This window comes from Takifugu rubripes, chromosome 13 (genome assembly GCF_901000725.2).
Source record: "Takifugu rubripes chromosome 13, fTakRub1.2, whole genome shotgun sequence".
Lineage (NCBI taxonomy): Eukaryota > Metazoa > Chordata > Actinopteri > Tetraodontiformes > Tetraodontidae > Takifugu > Takifugu rubripes.
Genome location: NC_042297.1, coordinates 19540636 through 19557886, shown reverse-complemented (window position 1 = coordinate 19557886; position 17251 = coordinate 19540636). Strand labels below are relative to the sequence as shown.

At 50.8% G+C, this 17251-nt stretch overlaps 1 protein-coding gene across 3 annotated transcripts; it reads left to right on the top strand.

Moving 5' to 3' along the window:
* Nucleotides 1-503: 503 nt before the first annotated feature.
* phlpp2 (PH domain and leucine rich repeat protein phosphatase 2) lies at nucleotides 504-16965 on the top strand. Of its 3 annotated transcripts, none has more exons than XM_003970029.3 (19): nucleotides 504-848; nucleotides 2186-2466; nucleotides 3709-3842; nucleotides 6292-6482; nucleotides 6592-6717; nucleotides 7763-7917; nucleotides 8494-8640; nucleotides 8913-9143; nucleotides 9420-9622; nucleotides 9771-9831; nucleotides 10266-10361; nucleotides 10872-11027; nucleotides 11594-11794; nucleotides 11903-12065; nucleotides 12150-12280; nucleotides 12396-12509; nucleotides 12715-12909; nucleotides 12990-13221; nucleotides 13329-16965. In XM_003970029.3, the coding sequence occupies exons 1-19, from the start codon at nucleotides 636-638 to the stop codon at nucleotides 14589-14591; spliced, it is 4293 nt and encodes a 1430-aa protein (XP_003970078.3). In that variant the 5' UTR covers nucleotides 504-635; the 3' UTR covers nucleotides 14592-16965. The 3 variants fall into 3 exon arrangements, with proteins under 3 accessions (XP_003970078.3, XP_029701805.1, XP_029701806.1); XM_029845945.1 differs by having other exon boundaries at nucleotides 2183-2466; XM_029845946.1 differs by having other exon boundaries at nucleotides 2183-2466; nucleotides 13313-13430.
* The last annotated feature ends 286 nt before the right edge of the window (nucleotides 16966-17251 follow it).

Genomic DNA, 17251 nt, shown 5'->3' with positions numbered 1-17251 from the left:
GTGACGTGCGGAACTGCGCCGCGCTTCTGCTGAAGGTCCAACAGTTGTTATAAATCCGTAATAAATGAGTCCAAAGCCCATCATTGTAACGTTATAACTAAAAATCTATTATATCTTTATTCACTCCTCAATAACCCAATATTTAATTAACGGGGAGAGAAGCTCGAATCCTAAAATTAATAGAACCCAGATTTCGAAAAAATTGTTTTCCTGATTAATGAGATAATGGTGGATTATTCTTACTTAATTTGCTTGATTTATTTGAACGCGTAACAGAAAAATCAGGAATATGACATTTGGGGAAAAAGAAGCAAAAAGAGCTGAAGAAAGTTCCGTCTGACATCATCGGGAGACAGAAAGACGGGGGGACAGACAGACAGACACGCCTAAAGAGGAGATCCATGCCTTTCCTGGGAAATGGGCCTGAGAAAAGCAGCGGATGATGAATAATCAAGAGCAGAACCGCCCATTTAATGTTTATGGATCAGCTCTCCGGCAGGCCCGTCTGACAGCCGCTCAGTGCGGATATGGCGTCGCACCGAGACGCGGCCACGCTTCGCCTCTCCGGGGGAATCTGCGGCTCTGGCACCGGGACGACGCGCTCTGCTCTCCGCTGCTGGTAACGGGGCTCACCCATGGCGATGGAAGACGAGGACGTCGGCAACCTGGCCGACAGGACTAACACCCACACGGGCATCAAGAAGGGAGGTGATCCGGGAGTTAAGGGCACTTGCATCGACAGGCAGCCCGACACGGTCATCCACCCAGCGGGGCTGAAGCAGCCCGCAGGTCGCGGCAGCCGCAGTGGACCCGGAGCTCACGCTGCAACGGGGATCCGAGTGCTAAAGGCAAGTCACGCCGGGGGGGGGTGGGGGGTTATTCAGATGCACTGGCGTGTTCGGACGTGACAAAGTGCCCGACAATTATCCCCGGAGCGGGTTCCATGTCGAGGTATTTCCTACGCTGCAGCGGGGCAAAGTGCACCGAGTGTCCCGTGTGTCAATGATTAATGTGTGGGTGATTTCCATAAGACGGGGACGGGGCCAGATCCAATTAGATGCCATTAAACGCCCGCACACGCACACGCACACGCACGCTGGCTGGAAATTTATGGGAAGGCCGAGCATTTAACGTTGGCATTTGTTAATGTAAGAGAAATGTGCGTGACGTGCGCGGACATGTCAGCGATGCCGCCTCTCACTTAACAAGTGCCTGGTCCTGCATCACATCGATATGATCAGGAGATTAAAGCCTCACGGGAACGATGATAAAATACATCAAAGAATCTTTAAAGGACATGACGTGATGGTCAATGTCAGTGGTTAAAGGCGGTGACATGTCGGTTAGTCGGTAAAGTCAGTTATTGAGCTTCATTTTATGGAGTTTATTGACTTTGGCTTCATTACTGATGATAGCTGATCATTTAACAGCTGTCATCCGCCGTAGTTTATTACTCATTTATACAATATGTTATTACAAAGCAATTGTTGACTCTCTTATGCAATAACAGTAAGATTTTCTGTTAAATCTAAACTAATACTGACGATCGTAGCTGATGGAAATCATGACCACGGACTCATTCACCTTTCCAGTAAGAGCTGATCCAGGTGATGACGTTCGTTTCAGGGAAGTCGTGTTTTTCAGTGATGTCATCATGTCTGCCAATGATGTCATCATGTCTGCCAGCGATGTCATGTTTTTCAGTGATGTCATCGTGCCTTTCAATGACGCCATCATGCCTGTCAGTGATGTCGTCGTGTTTTTCAGTGATGTCATCGTATCTGTCAGTGATGTCATCGCGTTTGTATTGATGTCATCATGTTTGTCAGTGATGTCATCGTGTTTGTATTGATGTCATCGTGTTTGTCAGTGACATCATCATGTCTGCCAGTGACGTCATCGTGTCTGTCAGCGATGTCATCGTATCTGTCAGTGATGTCATCATGTCTGTCAGTGATGTCACGCCTTATTACTGACACGTTTGCTGCATTTTGTGCTGCTGGCGTGTGGACTGGCTGGGTCAGAACGATGGCTGTGCCGACACGTTTGTGCCTCTGCTCTGTTGCTTTAGCTCCTGGCAGCTGGAACAAACCTCCGGATGAGTGATGAGGTCACCGGCGTGATCCGTCTGTGGTTGTAACTGACGACCGCGGGTGTGTTCAAATCAATATTCCTGTGTCAGCAGCGCAACATGAAGCGGAACGGGAGTCGCGGCTGCATGACGAGAAAAAACAGGTTTGGATCCCGAGAGAGGGACTGGCTCAAAGGGGACACCCGGAGGGGCTGCGTGTGTCTCTACGGGGGCACCGTGGATCCACAGCCGGCGACCTCCGGCCCTCAGGCCTCCTCCGCTCCTCAGACGGACCTGCAGTTGGTGCTCTGCTCCACGAGCACCACGGTGGAGGAGCTGTGCGCTCAGAGGGACGGAAAGAGCCTCTACGTTCAGCTTCACGGAGACCTCGTCAGGTAAGATGCCCCCCCCCCCACCCCCCCCCCAGCCAGGAGGACCTGCACGTGCAGCTCAGCTTCCCAAAGAATACAGTGATGAAAATAGCAAAGCGGCCCTTTGAAAGCTCGGCTGCTGAGCCGTGAAATAAAATCTGGGGCAAACCTACAAGTCTTAGGAAGAGTAGTCTGGTGGTGCCTGGCGTCAACGTCTCCGTGAGGCCCTTTGGCTCCCAATGACGCGTAGCAGAGGCAATAATGCTAACGACGAGCGCTCGGATCGTATCGGTTAGCGGCTGGTATCTGACGGTGTATCAATAGCTGCACATTAGCCAACCCAATTAGCTTGGCGTGATTAAAGCGGCAGGAAAACGCTGAGCGGCGCTGAATCACAAAGGCTCCCCAGAGGAGTCCGGGGAGGTCCGCCTCGGTTCACGTCCCAACACGGCGGCTCGTAAAAGGCCGTCTGTGATGGATCTGGGGTTACTGATTAAATACTTCACTTCTGTGACCTCCAGTCCCACCAAGAGAGACCAGACGCCGTTCCGTAAGTCTCAAATAGCCGTCGCTGTGATCTGACCTGCTCGTCGTCGCCCCCTGATGGCGGATCTCTGCTGACATGCATCTGTCTCCATTTGCTCGAAGACCTTATCTCTAGGAGGACGAGTGCTCCCTGGAGAGCCTGAGACACCTAATCCCACGTGCTCTCCTCGCGCCTGGATTGTTTATCATTTCAGTTCCTTGTGCGGTCCTGCGGCGACTCTCGGGCATCTCACGGGATTTGATAACGCGGGTGTGAAGGGAGGTGATGGGAGGCAAGGCTTGCCTAGAAAAAACCCAGGATCTCTTCTGCTTGTAGGAGGTGTAGAGCACTTATCTCGTCAGTGCCCCGGTGATACTGAAAGGGAAGGGACAGCTGATAGCTACCTCGGCTTCACCACATCTGGGTCACCTACAATCCTCACAAGCCCGTGTTGTTTTCGTTGCTAATGCCAGCTGATTTCACGCTCCGGACAAGGCTAGCCGCCGCTTTGCTCGCCATAAATCAGCGCAGCCATTTTCGGTTTTACTACCCCGCCCTGATTTAGGCGCCGCCCGACCCACTGCCCTATTAATGAGGTCTGTCTGTGTGTAACTGTCCGTGGGGACGGCCACCAGGGACGGGACGCTCGTCCTTCGCTGCAACCTTCATAAATCCCACAACGCCTTGCAGTCAATGGCGCCGTCCTGCCGTCCATCAGCTACGTGTCCTGTCTCCCACAGGAGGCTGGAGCCCAGCGAGTGTCCCCTCCAGATGGTGCACGACTACCTGGCCGCAATGGGCTACACGGACCCGGCCCGGGTGCAGCAGGAGGCCGCCAACTCCGACCTGAGCTGCCTGATTCGTTTCTACAGTGGTGAGTTTATGGTTCCCGACGGACCCCCCCCCCCCCATCCTGCTAGCTCCTGTCACGTCCGCCCGTGCGCTCCAGCAGCGCCGCAGCTGGTGGTTCTGTAGCGCGGCTCCACTTAATCAATGTTCCTGCTGAGTTTGTGGATATTCTGGAGCCGTTGTGCCAGAGGAGGAGGGAGCCCAATCCCACAGAACGCAGCATTCCCTCGGCTGGAACCTGGGACGTGCCGAGGATTTGGGGGTGGTGGGCTGCCAACTTCTAACATTCTGACCCATTTAAAGCTCCCTACAGCCACTGCAACATTCTCTTTCAGCTCATTTGCTCCTCAGATATGAAGCTCACTGTGCTCCTTTGTTTGCCGCCTTGCTGTTCGAGCGCCGTCAGCATGAGAACGGCTCAGATCTTGGCTGCTACCAGGAATCAGGCCACGCCGATCGGACCCCTCAGAGATTTCCTGCCTTCTTTTGTCAGCTCATGGGAAAAGTTCAGAGTTGCTCGTGGTGCTCGGCCCCCTCTTCTCACGCTGCCCAACCCAAGAGCAGGGCTTGATTGGACCCTTCAGGCATCTTCTGGGGCGTTTGGCGTGGCCAGGAACCAGTTTTTCGATGTTTTCCTGCTGCCTAAAGAAAGTGATTCATTAGTAAATCGGTGACTAATCTTTAGATTCTAAACTTATTCTGATCCATCTTAGGTTCCTAAGTGCCGTCCTTTAATCCCTTTAACTTCGAGGACGGCTCGTCGGTTCTCGTCTCGGACCTTCGCAGCTGGGACGAACCCAAACAAAGCTGGGGGAGTGAACATTTCTAAATGCTGACTTCAGCGCTTTGACTGCTAATGAAAACTTCTGCAGGGGCCAGCGGTCGGGCCCACGCAGCTGCAGCAGGGACCGACTGGGCTGTTTGTCCACCTCTGCTGACCGGAGCTCTGCGACGTCTTTTATGTAAGAGGCGAGAGGCCGTACAGAGCGCACGTTAGGTCCACAGGCCGTGCGAATGCAGCTAATCAGTTATTGGTTTAGCTGGGAATCGCACTCTGGACGTGCAAAACTGTGACGCTATCGCTACATTAGCCGCATGTGATTCCTCTGACACGGGGCAGGACCCAGATTATACCAGACGACCTCTGACCTTTCTCTCGTCTTCTGGCACCGCCCGTCTGTTTTTGTGGCGTGCTGATAAGGGGGCCGATAGTTCCAGACCTCTGCCGGCCTCCTGGCTCCTCCGACCTGTCATGTGAAGTGAGCTGTCACTGAAATTGGGCACTGCTGCCTCCACTGAGACGTCACAAACAAACGCAGCATCTGCGACCCTCTGGAGGACGGCTCACCTCATGTGAGGTCGCTTTTAAAGGGCTGGACATGATAACGGAGATGTTTTTAGCCAGTTTTTGACGTTAAACACTAGACGGAAGTGCAGCGGTAGCGTCCACGACTGCGATGCTACGCAGGGTGTTTGAGAGTTGGGCCTCATCGAATGAGAAATGATGCACAAATAGGGCAAAATATAAAGTTTGTAGGTTAAAATCATCATAGAGGAGCAAACATCCAAACCTTGAGGATGGTCGGTACATGATGGGGGACAAAAACTTGAAAAGCCTCTTGTTTGATACGGACGCCCTCGCATGTTAGAACAGCAGAGGACGGCGGGCCGAGGACGCCGGGCTGAGGACAATGGGCCGTTAATCGGAGCGTTCCTGAAGCCCGGCAGAGACAGCAGCCGTTCCCCATGTGGCCTTTGACCGAACCATTTCTCTACTCTGAAACACCGACTCATTTATCAGTGTGACTGATGAACCTGCGACATCAGGAGGGCAACAGTCGTGGGAGGGGGGGCTGTTGTTTACACTATCTGGTCTGGAAACAAATGAATCAGCACTCTGGACCCGAATGCGGCCCAGTCCATACGGTGAATGCTGTACAGTGACAGTTTGGACTGTTATGAGTATCAAGTCCTGACGGGCGCTTCCTCACTCTTGCTCGACCTTAAAGGTCAAAGGTGGATCACTAAAATGAGTCATTATAGGAACCTACAGAATTAAAAAGGTTTTTTTTAAAATGTTTTGGGGTCCATCGGCAATATTAGCGCACTGGATGTGCTATAGAATGTTCTTCCATTCTACTCCTCTTCCATTATTTCTGGAGAAGAGGGCCGATAATTAAAAAGTGAACCTATTATTATTGGGCGATGAGACGTATCCAGCTGTGAAACAGATGAGATAATAGGGCAGTGTCCATTTTACATGTTGATGCAAGATCGGCTGTGGAATTAAGGAGATAAGGAGACTCATTAAAACCGGAGCTAACGCTGACCTGTGTCTGCGTAATTACATTCTCTGGAAGTGAGGTGGAACCAGAGGACATTTGTTAATAATTATCGGGATTTGTTTACCACAGGAGGGGCGAGGCTCTGCACTAACATCCCCCCCCGTCTGCGGGGGCTCTTCTCTCCTCCAGAGTGTCCGGCCAACGCGGACCAGCAGGAGCGGACCCTGCTGAAAGGCGTTTTCAGCGTCCGAAAGGGCAAGTCGCAGCTGCACAAATGGGCGGAGCGGCAGGTCATCCTCTGCGGCACCTGTCTGATCGTGGCCTCTGTCAAGGACAGCGTGACGGGGAAGATGCACATCCTGCCCCTGGTGGGGGGAAAGGTGGGGGTTGGGTGTTGCCGCCATGCAGGGCGTCGAAGAAGCGTGTTTACACGGCAACAAACTGGATTCCTGAGTGTGTGTGTGTGTGTGTGTGTGTGCTCTGATTCAGGTGGAGGAGGTGAGGCGGAGGCAGCACTGTCTGATGTTCAGCTCCGCCGGGTCACAGGCGCAGACGTACTTTGTCAACTTCGACACGCTGGCGGACTACCAGAGGTGGCAGCGGCAGGCCTCTAAAGTAAGCTGGACACCAGCGGCGGCCTCCTGCGAGTCTTTACGGGACTGAGATCGTGTTTCCTCTGAGGGTGCATCCTAAAATCCCCCACAAGTCCAGACCACTGATGATTTCCACAGACGGCCGCAATGCCCGACTCTAATGAAACGACACATCTGTCAGGATGCCAGATGTGAGCGTCTGCACTCCTGATGCATTTGCTTCCAGGCCCGCTGGGAAAGTGGAAGAGCTGCAGCTCATTTCTGGCCACTGCTTGAAATCCTCCACTGGGCACAGAATGAGCCCTGCAAGGGGGGAGGAGGGGAGCTGACTCATTAGAAACAATAAAGATCATCAATTAGCTGCAGATCCAGGATCTCTCTCCACCACAGAGGTGGGAATTACTGAGTTCCGAGGGGTTTCTATGGAGACAGCGAGACAAGATTGATGAGGGTTGGTGGTGGATTTGGGACAGTCTTAATGCTACACTGGTTATTGTTTGTGTGAGTGTGTGTAAGCTTTTTACTGCCATACTGAGGACATTTTGGGGATGTGTCCTGTCCTCAGAACTTGAAGGGGCTGTTTGAGAATTCCGATCTGGTTGGAAGGCTAAGGTTAGACTCTGGTTTAGGTTGAGGTTAGGGTGAGTCTTAGCCGCAGCGGTTAGCATTAGGGTAAAGGGCTGCGGAAGGCATTATGTCAGTAAGAGTCCTCGCAAGGATAGAAACACAAATGTGGGTGTGTGCTCGACAGGGAAGCCGAAAGTGAAAGAAGCAGCGAAGCGTTTGTGCTTGCAACATGAGCTCGCAGGGTAGAACTGGATACAGGGATATTTGTAGACCAGCAGAAAAGACACGTTTGCAGCTGTCTGAATAAAGGAAATAAGGAAATAATCTGATTCCACATTTGAATAAATGTGTTGGGGCTTAATGATCCTGACCTCTGTATTCATAAAAGACGGCTCTACACAGACACAGACGCAGCACAGACACACACTCAAGCTGTGACCACTGTAAACCCAGTGCAAACATACAGACTCAGTGTCTCCGTGTCCTCTTGCCTCATACAGGTGGTGTCTCAGACGGTCAGCATGGTCGACCTGTCCTGTTACAGCCTGGAACAGGTGCCTGAATACCTTTTTTACAGTCAGGATGTCACCCACCTTAACCTGCGACACAACTTCATGAGCCATCAGGGACCCGGAGGTCTACTGAACCTCCCCAGGTAAGTGCACACTCTTCAACTGAGGACGTTAGCAAACATTTGTTAACAGACGAATGAAGGCTGTCATGCTTCCACTCCGTAGCGACCCCCTTTTGTCTTCTGTAGAACGGCGCCTGTTCAGTCTTTACCACACTCTGATCCACGCGCTGCACCACCTCACTGTGCGGCCAAAGCCAAAAACGGTGCCGCTTAAGGACAAACTGCAGCGTTTGCACAGTAAATAAAGCCGTTGTTGGGTTTCCAGAGCGTTCGCGGGGGGGGCCTGGGGGTTACGTCTTCTACAAACACCCTTTTTTCATTGTCAACATTTGCTTTCCTGATATGCTCGATCCTCCTGAGACGCCACGAGCCGCTCAGCAAGGTCAAAAATGCGGGCAAAAGTAAAAGGGGAGTTAATACGTTGGTGCTTGTCTGTCTCTACCTGTATCCCCCCTCTCTCTCTCTCTCTCTCTCTCTCTCTTCCTCAAATATCACGGACAGCTGATACAACTTGGGAAGACAGATGTGGCTCGTGGATTGAGACCAGATGAGGCGACTTTGTGGTCACGGGTCCTCTTTCTGTTTCCATCTGCGCAGGTTTTCCCAGCTGAGGAGCCTGAACTTGTCTCACAACCGACTGGGGGTTTTCCCCGAATGTGTGTGTGAGATCTTCACCCTGACTGAACTCAACCTGTCCTGTAATAACCTGAAGACCGTCCCCGCTAAGATAGGCAACCTTCAGAGGTGCGGCAAGGCGACCCGGGCGTGCACGTCGTGCATGCACCTTGTTCACTGCATTAAAAATATACATAATATGTTGTTTGTGCTTGTATTTAGTTCCACTTGTGCAAAGTGATTTCTTTCATTTTAGTCCTTTTGTTGCTCTTTCATGACCTTTAAGCTAGGGTGGATGTTTAGAACAATATTTTGGTGAACTCTTTACTTCTTTGCAACCGTGTCGATGTTTTGAAGTCAAACAAATGAGTTGCACTTGTTTTCTGTCCTCCATCTTGTAGCCTGCAGACGCTGTCTTTGGATGGAAACCACCTCAGCTCCCTCCCCGAGGAGGCGTCCGGCCTGGCTCAGCTCAACAGTCTCGGGCTGTCTTTCAACAACTTCACCCACGTCCCCGCCGTGCTGGAGCGGCTGGGCGCCGTGGACAGACTCGCCATGGCTGGAAACAGGGTGGAGAGTCTGGACCTGTGCGCTCTGGCTAGAATGAGCCATCTGAAGAACGTTGACCTCCGGTAAGACGATTGGAGGGGGCGAACCCTGTCCTTGGTCAGGATGTAAATCATCCTTGTGTGTTTAGTGTGGACCGACAGAACCCGTCATGAGGGCAAGCTGCCTCGCTGGGGGACGAAGGGACGGTTGGTGTTATTAACGAAATGCAAGGAAGCCTTTGCAGTGAGGACAGAGGACATGCTGGTTCCAGCCATGTTGCTTTGAGCTGGTTTCCAGGATGCTATTATTATCTGACTCACTGTTAACGGTTCCACTTCCGTCCCTCCTCATCCGTGCAGGTTAAATGGGCTGAAGTGGGTGAAGAACGACAGCCTGGAGGTCGTGAGCCAGGTGACGCAAATGGACTTTCGGGACAACTGCTTGGACTCCTTAGACCTGAGCTCTGTCAGCAGTCTGGAGACGCTTCACTGCCAGCGCAACCATCTGGGAGCCCTGACGCTCAGCGGCTTCACCCTGCGCACACTCAACGCCAGCAGCAACCGTGAGTCCAGCAAAGCCGTAACCACCCGTCGGTCTGATCGGTTATTGCCTCAGTAGATCTTTGACTCAGTAAAACATTGATTTTTGGAGCGCAGGCGTCCACTGTGACAGCTGCTCAGCTGCTGACTGCTGTTTTTATCATCTTACAGGCCTTACAACTGTTAATGTCTACCCAGTCCCCAACCAGCTGACTTACATGGACCTATCACAGTGAGTTCTGGATGGGAAAAGCCAGCGACCTTGGCTCTGTGTTGGATTATTTTTAGCACAGACTGATGTTTATTTATTAAATGAACATTGCTTAATGCAGGTGAAGCAAAAATTCGACCAGATGTTTGTCGGATTTGTAAAACAATCCCTTTGGTTACGTTAAAACGACTACCCGAGCAGCCAGTGGACCCTGTTCCGACTGTGCCCGATTGCTGGACCGGATCGGTGGAAAGCGCCGTCTCATCCCTGGCTAATGCAGGGCACTGAGATAAGTGATGCCAGCTGAAGCTGTGAGATGGTGTTGACGTAAAATGGCTTAAATGGCTGAAGGGCATCGCCTTTTCACAACTGCTCCGCATCTGCGGCACTGAGGGCTAAACAGGAAGTGCGCTCGGCTGGTGTTTTTATGTTTGTGAATGTGTGTGTTGAGACAGGAACCTGCTGGAGTACCTTCCTGACTGGGTGTGCGACAGCAGAAAAATTGAGATGCTGGACGTCACGCACAACCTCCTGACCGAGCTCCCGTCGAGGTTGTTGTCTTTATTCTGTCGTTGCTAAGTTTGCCCCATGTTCTTTGTTTCATCCAGTAAAACTCGTGTCCAGAATTAACAGATAAAAGGTCCCACATTTCTACTGACTGAAGTGGTAGGAGTGTAACCCCGGATAGAGCCCGCTTGAATACAGCCTCTTTGTGGGGACAGTAGCTGCAACAGTAAATCCATCCCATCTCATTCGCTGCCAGCGCTTGACACGGAATTAGCATTTGAATGACGCATCAGAACGGCTTCCTCAAATGAGCCCGTTTGTCGATCCACTGCATCCTCTCGCCACTCCTGGATGGTTTCTGCTGAGACCAAGACGCTGCTGTTTGTCTCCGCAGCCAGTCAAGCTGAGGAGCCCCTTAATGGATTAGTCAGTCACGGGTCGCAGCTTCTGATCCAGTCCAGATTATTTTTGTGGGTTCTCTGCATTCTTGCTGGTCTGCTCCTTGTTCTCATTCTAATCTGGTTCCCTAATGTGTCTTCCGGGGCCTCTGACAGGCTGCTCAACAGTTTGAGTCTGAGAAAGCTGCTGGCGGGGAACAATCATTTGCAGAGAGTGCCTGACCTACTTGACCACGTCCCACTGGAAGTCCTGGACCTTCAGCACAACAGGCTCGTCGAGCTTTCCGAGAGCTTGTTTTACAAGGCCTTAAAGTGAGTGCTTCTCCGCGCATCAGCATCGTTACATCTTTGCAGAATCTCCAGATTCCGTTAGCAACGCGTCCCCCTGTCATGGACCTTTTTTAAGGGCTGAGATGCAGCATTTTTCAGATTTCACAGTTTTGGGAATAATTGAAAGGGAACATGGTCAGTACTCTTTAAATGGAAATTTCCAGACCCATACCAAAGCATTTACGCTCCTTTTTCCTGTGTGGTAAATCACTTTACACCCATTAGCAGTTGAAATGCTCTCATGTACTCTGCTGCCTCTGAGGCGCAGACAAAAGAGCACTGACAGCTTTTTTTGGATGATGGATTTCTGATGAGCTCTCTGAGAGCTGAAGACCTTGTGAGGGAAAGCAATTAAACACTGCGTTGATATCAATTTGGATATTGTGACTGTTTTGAAAATGAATACTTGAAATCCCACAAAGCGGTAAGGACAACGATGCGTGTCGTATCAATGGGAAGGCGAGGGCGACTGAACAGGCAGGGCCACGGGCACCTCTGAATATACGCAGTGTTTTTGCATCTCTTGTTCTGTTTGTCTTTGGCCACAGCTTAAAATATTTAAACGTGTCAGCCAATGCCCTGGGAAAGATTCCTCCCAGCAGTGAATCAGAGGAGAGCCTCAGCACACTCCAGGAGCTCTACCTGACAGGAAACAATCTGACCGAGAACTGCGGCGCTCTGTTAGTTGGACACCAGAACCTGCGGGTCCTTCACATCGCCTACAACCAGTTGCTCTCCTTCCCGGCCAGGTGCGTTTCCAAGCCACCGGCCTTAATTATGAATAACTTGATATTTACTGTGACGCACATGCTACGGCTGTTACAACGGCCACAAGTGATGTCTGGATGTTATTTCAGTAAGCTGAGCAAGCTGGAGCAGCTGGAGGAGCTAAATCTAAGTGGGAACAAGCTAAAGACCATCCCCTCCACTGTGTCCAGCTGCAAGAGACTGCACACACTCATAGCGCACTCCAATCACATTACAGTCTTCCCTGAGATCCTCAACCTGCCTGAGATCAAGGTCAGAGGTTTTCCTGGCTTTATTTGTTTGACCATTGGGGTTTGTGCTCTTCCTGCATCAGCTGGCCTGTTTTTAACTTTGCAGCTTGTGGATTTAAGCTGCAACGAGCTGACGGAGATCCAGTTGCCTGACTCGCTTCCGGCCACCCTGCAAGAGCTGGATCTGACTGGCAACAACAGCCTGACGCTGGAACACAAAACTCTCAACCTCTTCAGGTATATAAGCCAGGACCAGCTCAGAATACTGTCCTCTCAGAAAAAACACGGTATTTTTGCTGCCCTTCCTGTCTTGTGCTGCATTTACTTTATGTCTTTTTCCTCCCATTTTTAGCAACATCGCCACCCTGAAACTAGACCAGAAATCCACCACAACAGCAGCAGACGTGCTGAGCGCGTCCCCTCCATGGAACCACGGTTACTCTGAAATGAGCGGCCACAGGAACAAGTGAGAATTGTTTGCTGTTCCTTATTAGTCACAGAAACTTTATTAGCCTGTCTGGCGAGTGTTGGGATTCACATTAGGAGCCGGTGTCAAAGGCTAAAATCAGGAATCATTAGGCCACAGAGAACAAGCTTGGAGCTGATTTTTGCTGCCTGGGTCCCGTTTTGACCTCAGAGGGAGTTATTGTGTCATTTCTGCCCCTCCACAGGCTGTGCGTGTCTGTTCTGGCTGTTGACCATTTTGGAGATGGCGTGGAAGCGTGCTACGGTGTGTTTGACGGAGACCGCAACGAGGAAGTGCCTCGGCTTCTCCAGTGCACCATGGGAGATGTCCTGTGTGAGGAGCTGCAGCACTCCAGCGTGGACAGCGTGTATATGTGCAACACCTTCCTCACCTCACACAGGTGATTCACCTTTCACACTTCCTTCTGTTTTGAGCTGTGCTGAGAGTGAAATTGTGAATTTGTGTGTGTCTGTCGGACAGAAAACTCGGCATGGCCGGCCAGAAGCTTGGGGCTTCGGCCCTGCTGTGCTATGTTCACCGTGAGCAGTCAGACTCTGGAGCCAACTTCAGCCTTACCGTTGCCAATGTGGGCACCTGCCAAGCGGTGCTGTGCCGGAACGGCCGGCCTGTACCTCTCTCTAAGGTGTATAGCTTGGAGAACAGCACTGAAGAGATGGAGAGGGTTAAGCTCAATAAAGCCATAATTACTGAGGTAATGCAGCTTTTGAGTATGGGAAGTTCCAGATGTTGTTCTATAGCTGCTATAGCTATAGCTCGTGTACTCTAATCTACGATTCTGATAGTGTCTGTGTTTTGTAGGATAACAAAGTGAGCGGTGTGACGTGCTGCTCTCGCCTGCTGGGATGCTCTTATCTGTCTCCCTGGGTGCTTCCGAAGCCCTGGGTGCACACCGAGCACCTCTGTTCCCAGGATGAGTTCTTGATCATGGGGAATCGAGCCCTGTTCGAGCGAGTGTCTCACCAAGAGGCCGTCTGCACTGTTCAAGCTGTGCGGGACCCTCGTGCCGCCGCCAAGAAGCTGTGTACACTCGCCCAGAGCTATGGATGTAAAGACAATATGGAGGCTCTGGTGGTGTCCCTGCACATCAGCGATGGCGGCTGCACCTGCGAGCTGCCCTCCTCCACCCCAGTGCCACGCGGTCCCCCTCCAGCTAGCGCGCCTGCCTCAGCGACCTCCGGCTCCGACGCGACCGCCCTCTCATCCAGCAGCGGCGTGGTCTCCGAGTTCAGCAGCGAAACCTCCGCCTCGGAGGTGGGCAGCGAAGCGGGATCCACCGCGTCAGACGAGCACGCCGCCCACCCTGAGCGACGCTGCAGCCTGCACCCCGCCACCACCCTGTGCGGGATCATGATGCCGGGCTCAGCGGGGGGCGGAGCCCACCAGGGGCTTTTCCAGAGACAGCCGTCGTCCGCTACGTTCTCTAGCAACCAGTCTGACAACGGCCTGGACAGTGACGACGAAGCTCCTCTCGAGGGCGTCATCTCCAATGGCAGCAGGTTGGAGGTCGAGGTAGACATTCACTGCTGCGCCTTCCAGCTGCGGTCTGGATGCCCCAAGGACCTGAACCTTGAAACACGAGGCTGCGACTACATGAACGGGAAAATGCGCCGGCAGAACAGCGTGGTGGTCTCTGCTACCAATGGCTGCTTGCTGGCTGTGTGTGGGAGGGAGATTGTGGACCTTAAAAAATCTCCCTCCACATCCAGTCTGTTTGGGAAAAAGCTTTCCAACGGCTCCGTGGTGGCCCCCGAGGATAGTCATAATATTATTGAGGTGGCTCTTGAGGCTCCCAAGAAAAAGTCCGGATACTTCACTGCCCCGGCGCAGCAGGACCCTGAGGACCAGCTGATTGTGCCGCCAAGTCTGGAGCAGGAAGTTAGGGAGCAGCTCCGAGGCCAGATCCCTCTAGTGCCAGGCCCCATCCAGCCAAACCCAACTTACTTAAAAGACTCGGTGTGGGATCATCCGCACCCCCCTGCGTTCGCCCCTAGTCTGGTACCGGTTCCAGGCCCAGTCCCAGTCCCGTTGCTACAGCACGAAGTCTACGACACCGCCCTTTAAAGGACGGGCGCGTGGTGCCGCTTGGCTTCGACACGTGCCATCTCAGAGGAGCGTCAGTGCTGTCACGCACGCGAAATGCTCCGACCCGATGAGTGTGGTCCGCAGAAAAAAAATACACGTGAAATAAAAGAAAATGGATCCCTCCGGACAGCGGTTCATGTGTTGGGATGCGGGGCTTTGGGACAACACAACGAGCCCGGCTCAAGCGGGTTACCTCATGAGGAATATGCAAGATTTCCCTTTAATTGGAACGCCAGGAGTGGTCGGCGGGATGAATCCTCTCTGCAGGGGCTCCGTGGCCGTTCAGGTCCCAAAGGAACGCTCTGGGATCAAATGCCTCCTGCAGCCTAGAGCTCCCCCAGATCCACGCTGTGTGTGTGTGTGTGTGTGTGTGGGGGGGGCTTCACGGTGGAACTGTGTCCCTGAGAGACTAACGCTGGCGCAGCATCCACGCTCCTCCTCCTCCTCCTCTGGCTTCACAAGCAAACAGCTCAAATACTCGTACGACTAATATAACAAATAGATAAGAATTACAGATACATTAGCAGAAAGCTGGATGGGTGATTTACACTGGTGCACAGCATGTGTAGAGCGAGGGATGCGTCCTTTCTTTAAGGTGTAGCACACGTAAGACTGGCAGCAAATGGATGAGATGGTTGTTTTTCAGCTGATGCTGCCAAGTCTGAGGAATAGTTACAGCTCAGAGAGGCATTTTAACAAAATTTATTAAAGTCGATGCGTTATGTACTTCAAAAATCCAGATTTAATGTGTGACTGCGCATGATCAAACAGTAACAGCACAGTGGGAAATAGATGCTTCAAATGATACATTTGCTGGTGTCTGGACTATTACCTGGACATTTGAACACCATTTCAAGGTATTTCTATGCACTGTGTGTTTTGTAATGTCTTCATTCGTATCTGCCACAGCAAGACTTTGTTTTCCGGTCCCTTCGCGCTGTTCAATCCTCCAAACATGTTGCTCTGTTGTAATAACCAAACCAGGCTTTCTTTAGCCTGCTGCAGCCACTGGTTAGCTTCAGGGTTTGGGTCTGCAGACAGACTTCAATGGTGGTTTCTCCCCCACGCACACTAAGACTTTCCTTGCCTTATTTGTCACTTGTAAAGTTGTTGTTTTTTATATTTCTATGTTCAGTATTCTTTCCATTGACTATTTTAGCTGCTACTGAATAAGAGAGCCCCAGATTTTTGTCACCTACATGATCACCAGACAGCTCTTAATCCTAACAACTGTAGGTTTGCCATATGCAGTCAGTCACCTGTCGTCATCTGAGAACAAGTAATAATAAACATACATGTTTAGCTCATTCACAGTATTTCACAGACCCAGTTTATTCTGTCCCTTCTATCAGAACAGATAGTGTGAGCCGTGATGTTGTGTTTCACGTTAGCCTTAAAAAGCTCTGAATGGAGCGGCCCTTTGTTTAACACTGCTCGTCCCGCTTTATTAAAGTGACCTCTGTCTTTCTTTGTTGCACAGGAATAAGTGGAAACTCATCGATGAAGCCTTAAATGATGTATGAAGTTCGATGTTTGTCTCCTGGAAGATGAAGACACTGTTAAAAGCACTTTGTTGAGAGAGTTGTATTAAGTGTTTAAAGTGTGTGTGCTGGGGTTGTGATGGCTTCCTTCAGCCCAACATGATTTATCTGTATCGGTCAAGTGATGAGTAGCATTTGTAATCTGATCACACTTTACAACAATAAATCATGCTCTTTTAATGATAGTAAGCGTCATAATGTTAATGTTTTTGTTCTTGAAGGCATTTCAACGTTAGCATTACAAAAATGTGCAAATTACAATGTGGCTGATTCCTCTTCTATTACAATCAATATTATTCCTTTTGTAATAAAGCTAAATTTAAATAATTAGCGTATTAAGGATATATGTTCTCACATTCCTGTCGGACAGAAACTTTAGGATTTATTGTTTACATAAAATGTTGCTAACTGTAATTCGTCCTCACCCAAAATCAACATTCTGTGTGAATGTTGATAACAGAGCAGATATCAAACTTTATTGCGTTCCTTCAGCACCCTGATGTCATTTTTACTAAAGTATTTTTGTCACATTTACGATGGTCCCGAAGGCTCATGTGTGGAGATTCTGATCCAGTCACTTTATCAGACTGTGCTGTGCCCCAAAAGCCTGAGTCGGGTGTCGTCACCGGAACCTCTGCGCGGTGTCAAACGTGGACGTTCCGAGAAGAGACTCTGATTCATTTAAAACCACGAATTTCACAGCACACGATGGGAATTTTTCGTATCCAAATATGCAAAATATCAACTGTACAAAGAACCTGTCTGTGTTTCCCAGAGCTTCACTCAACTAAAATAAATAAGGAAAAACATTCCTCAGTGAGTCTTCGTGTCAGTGTGTGTGTGTGTGTGTGTGTTTGAGATTATCCTTAAGTCTCACTGCTCTGCTTTTAATTGTATCACTTATTAGTTTTGTCCCAGGTGGCTGAAGGTAGCTTTGTCCTGGATAATCATGCAAGCATGGATACATGTGTTCACACTAAACAAGTCCGTGAAAGCTGTGTGTGCATGTGTGTCCATGCGTGTGCATGTGTGTCCATGTGTGTGCATGTGTGTCCATGTGTGTGCATGTGTGTCCATGTGTGATGATCATAATCCCCT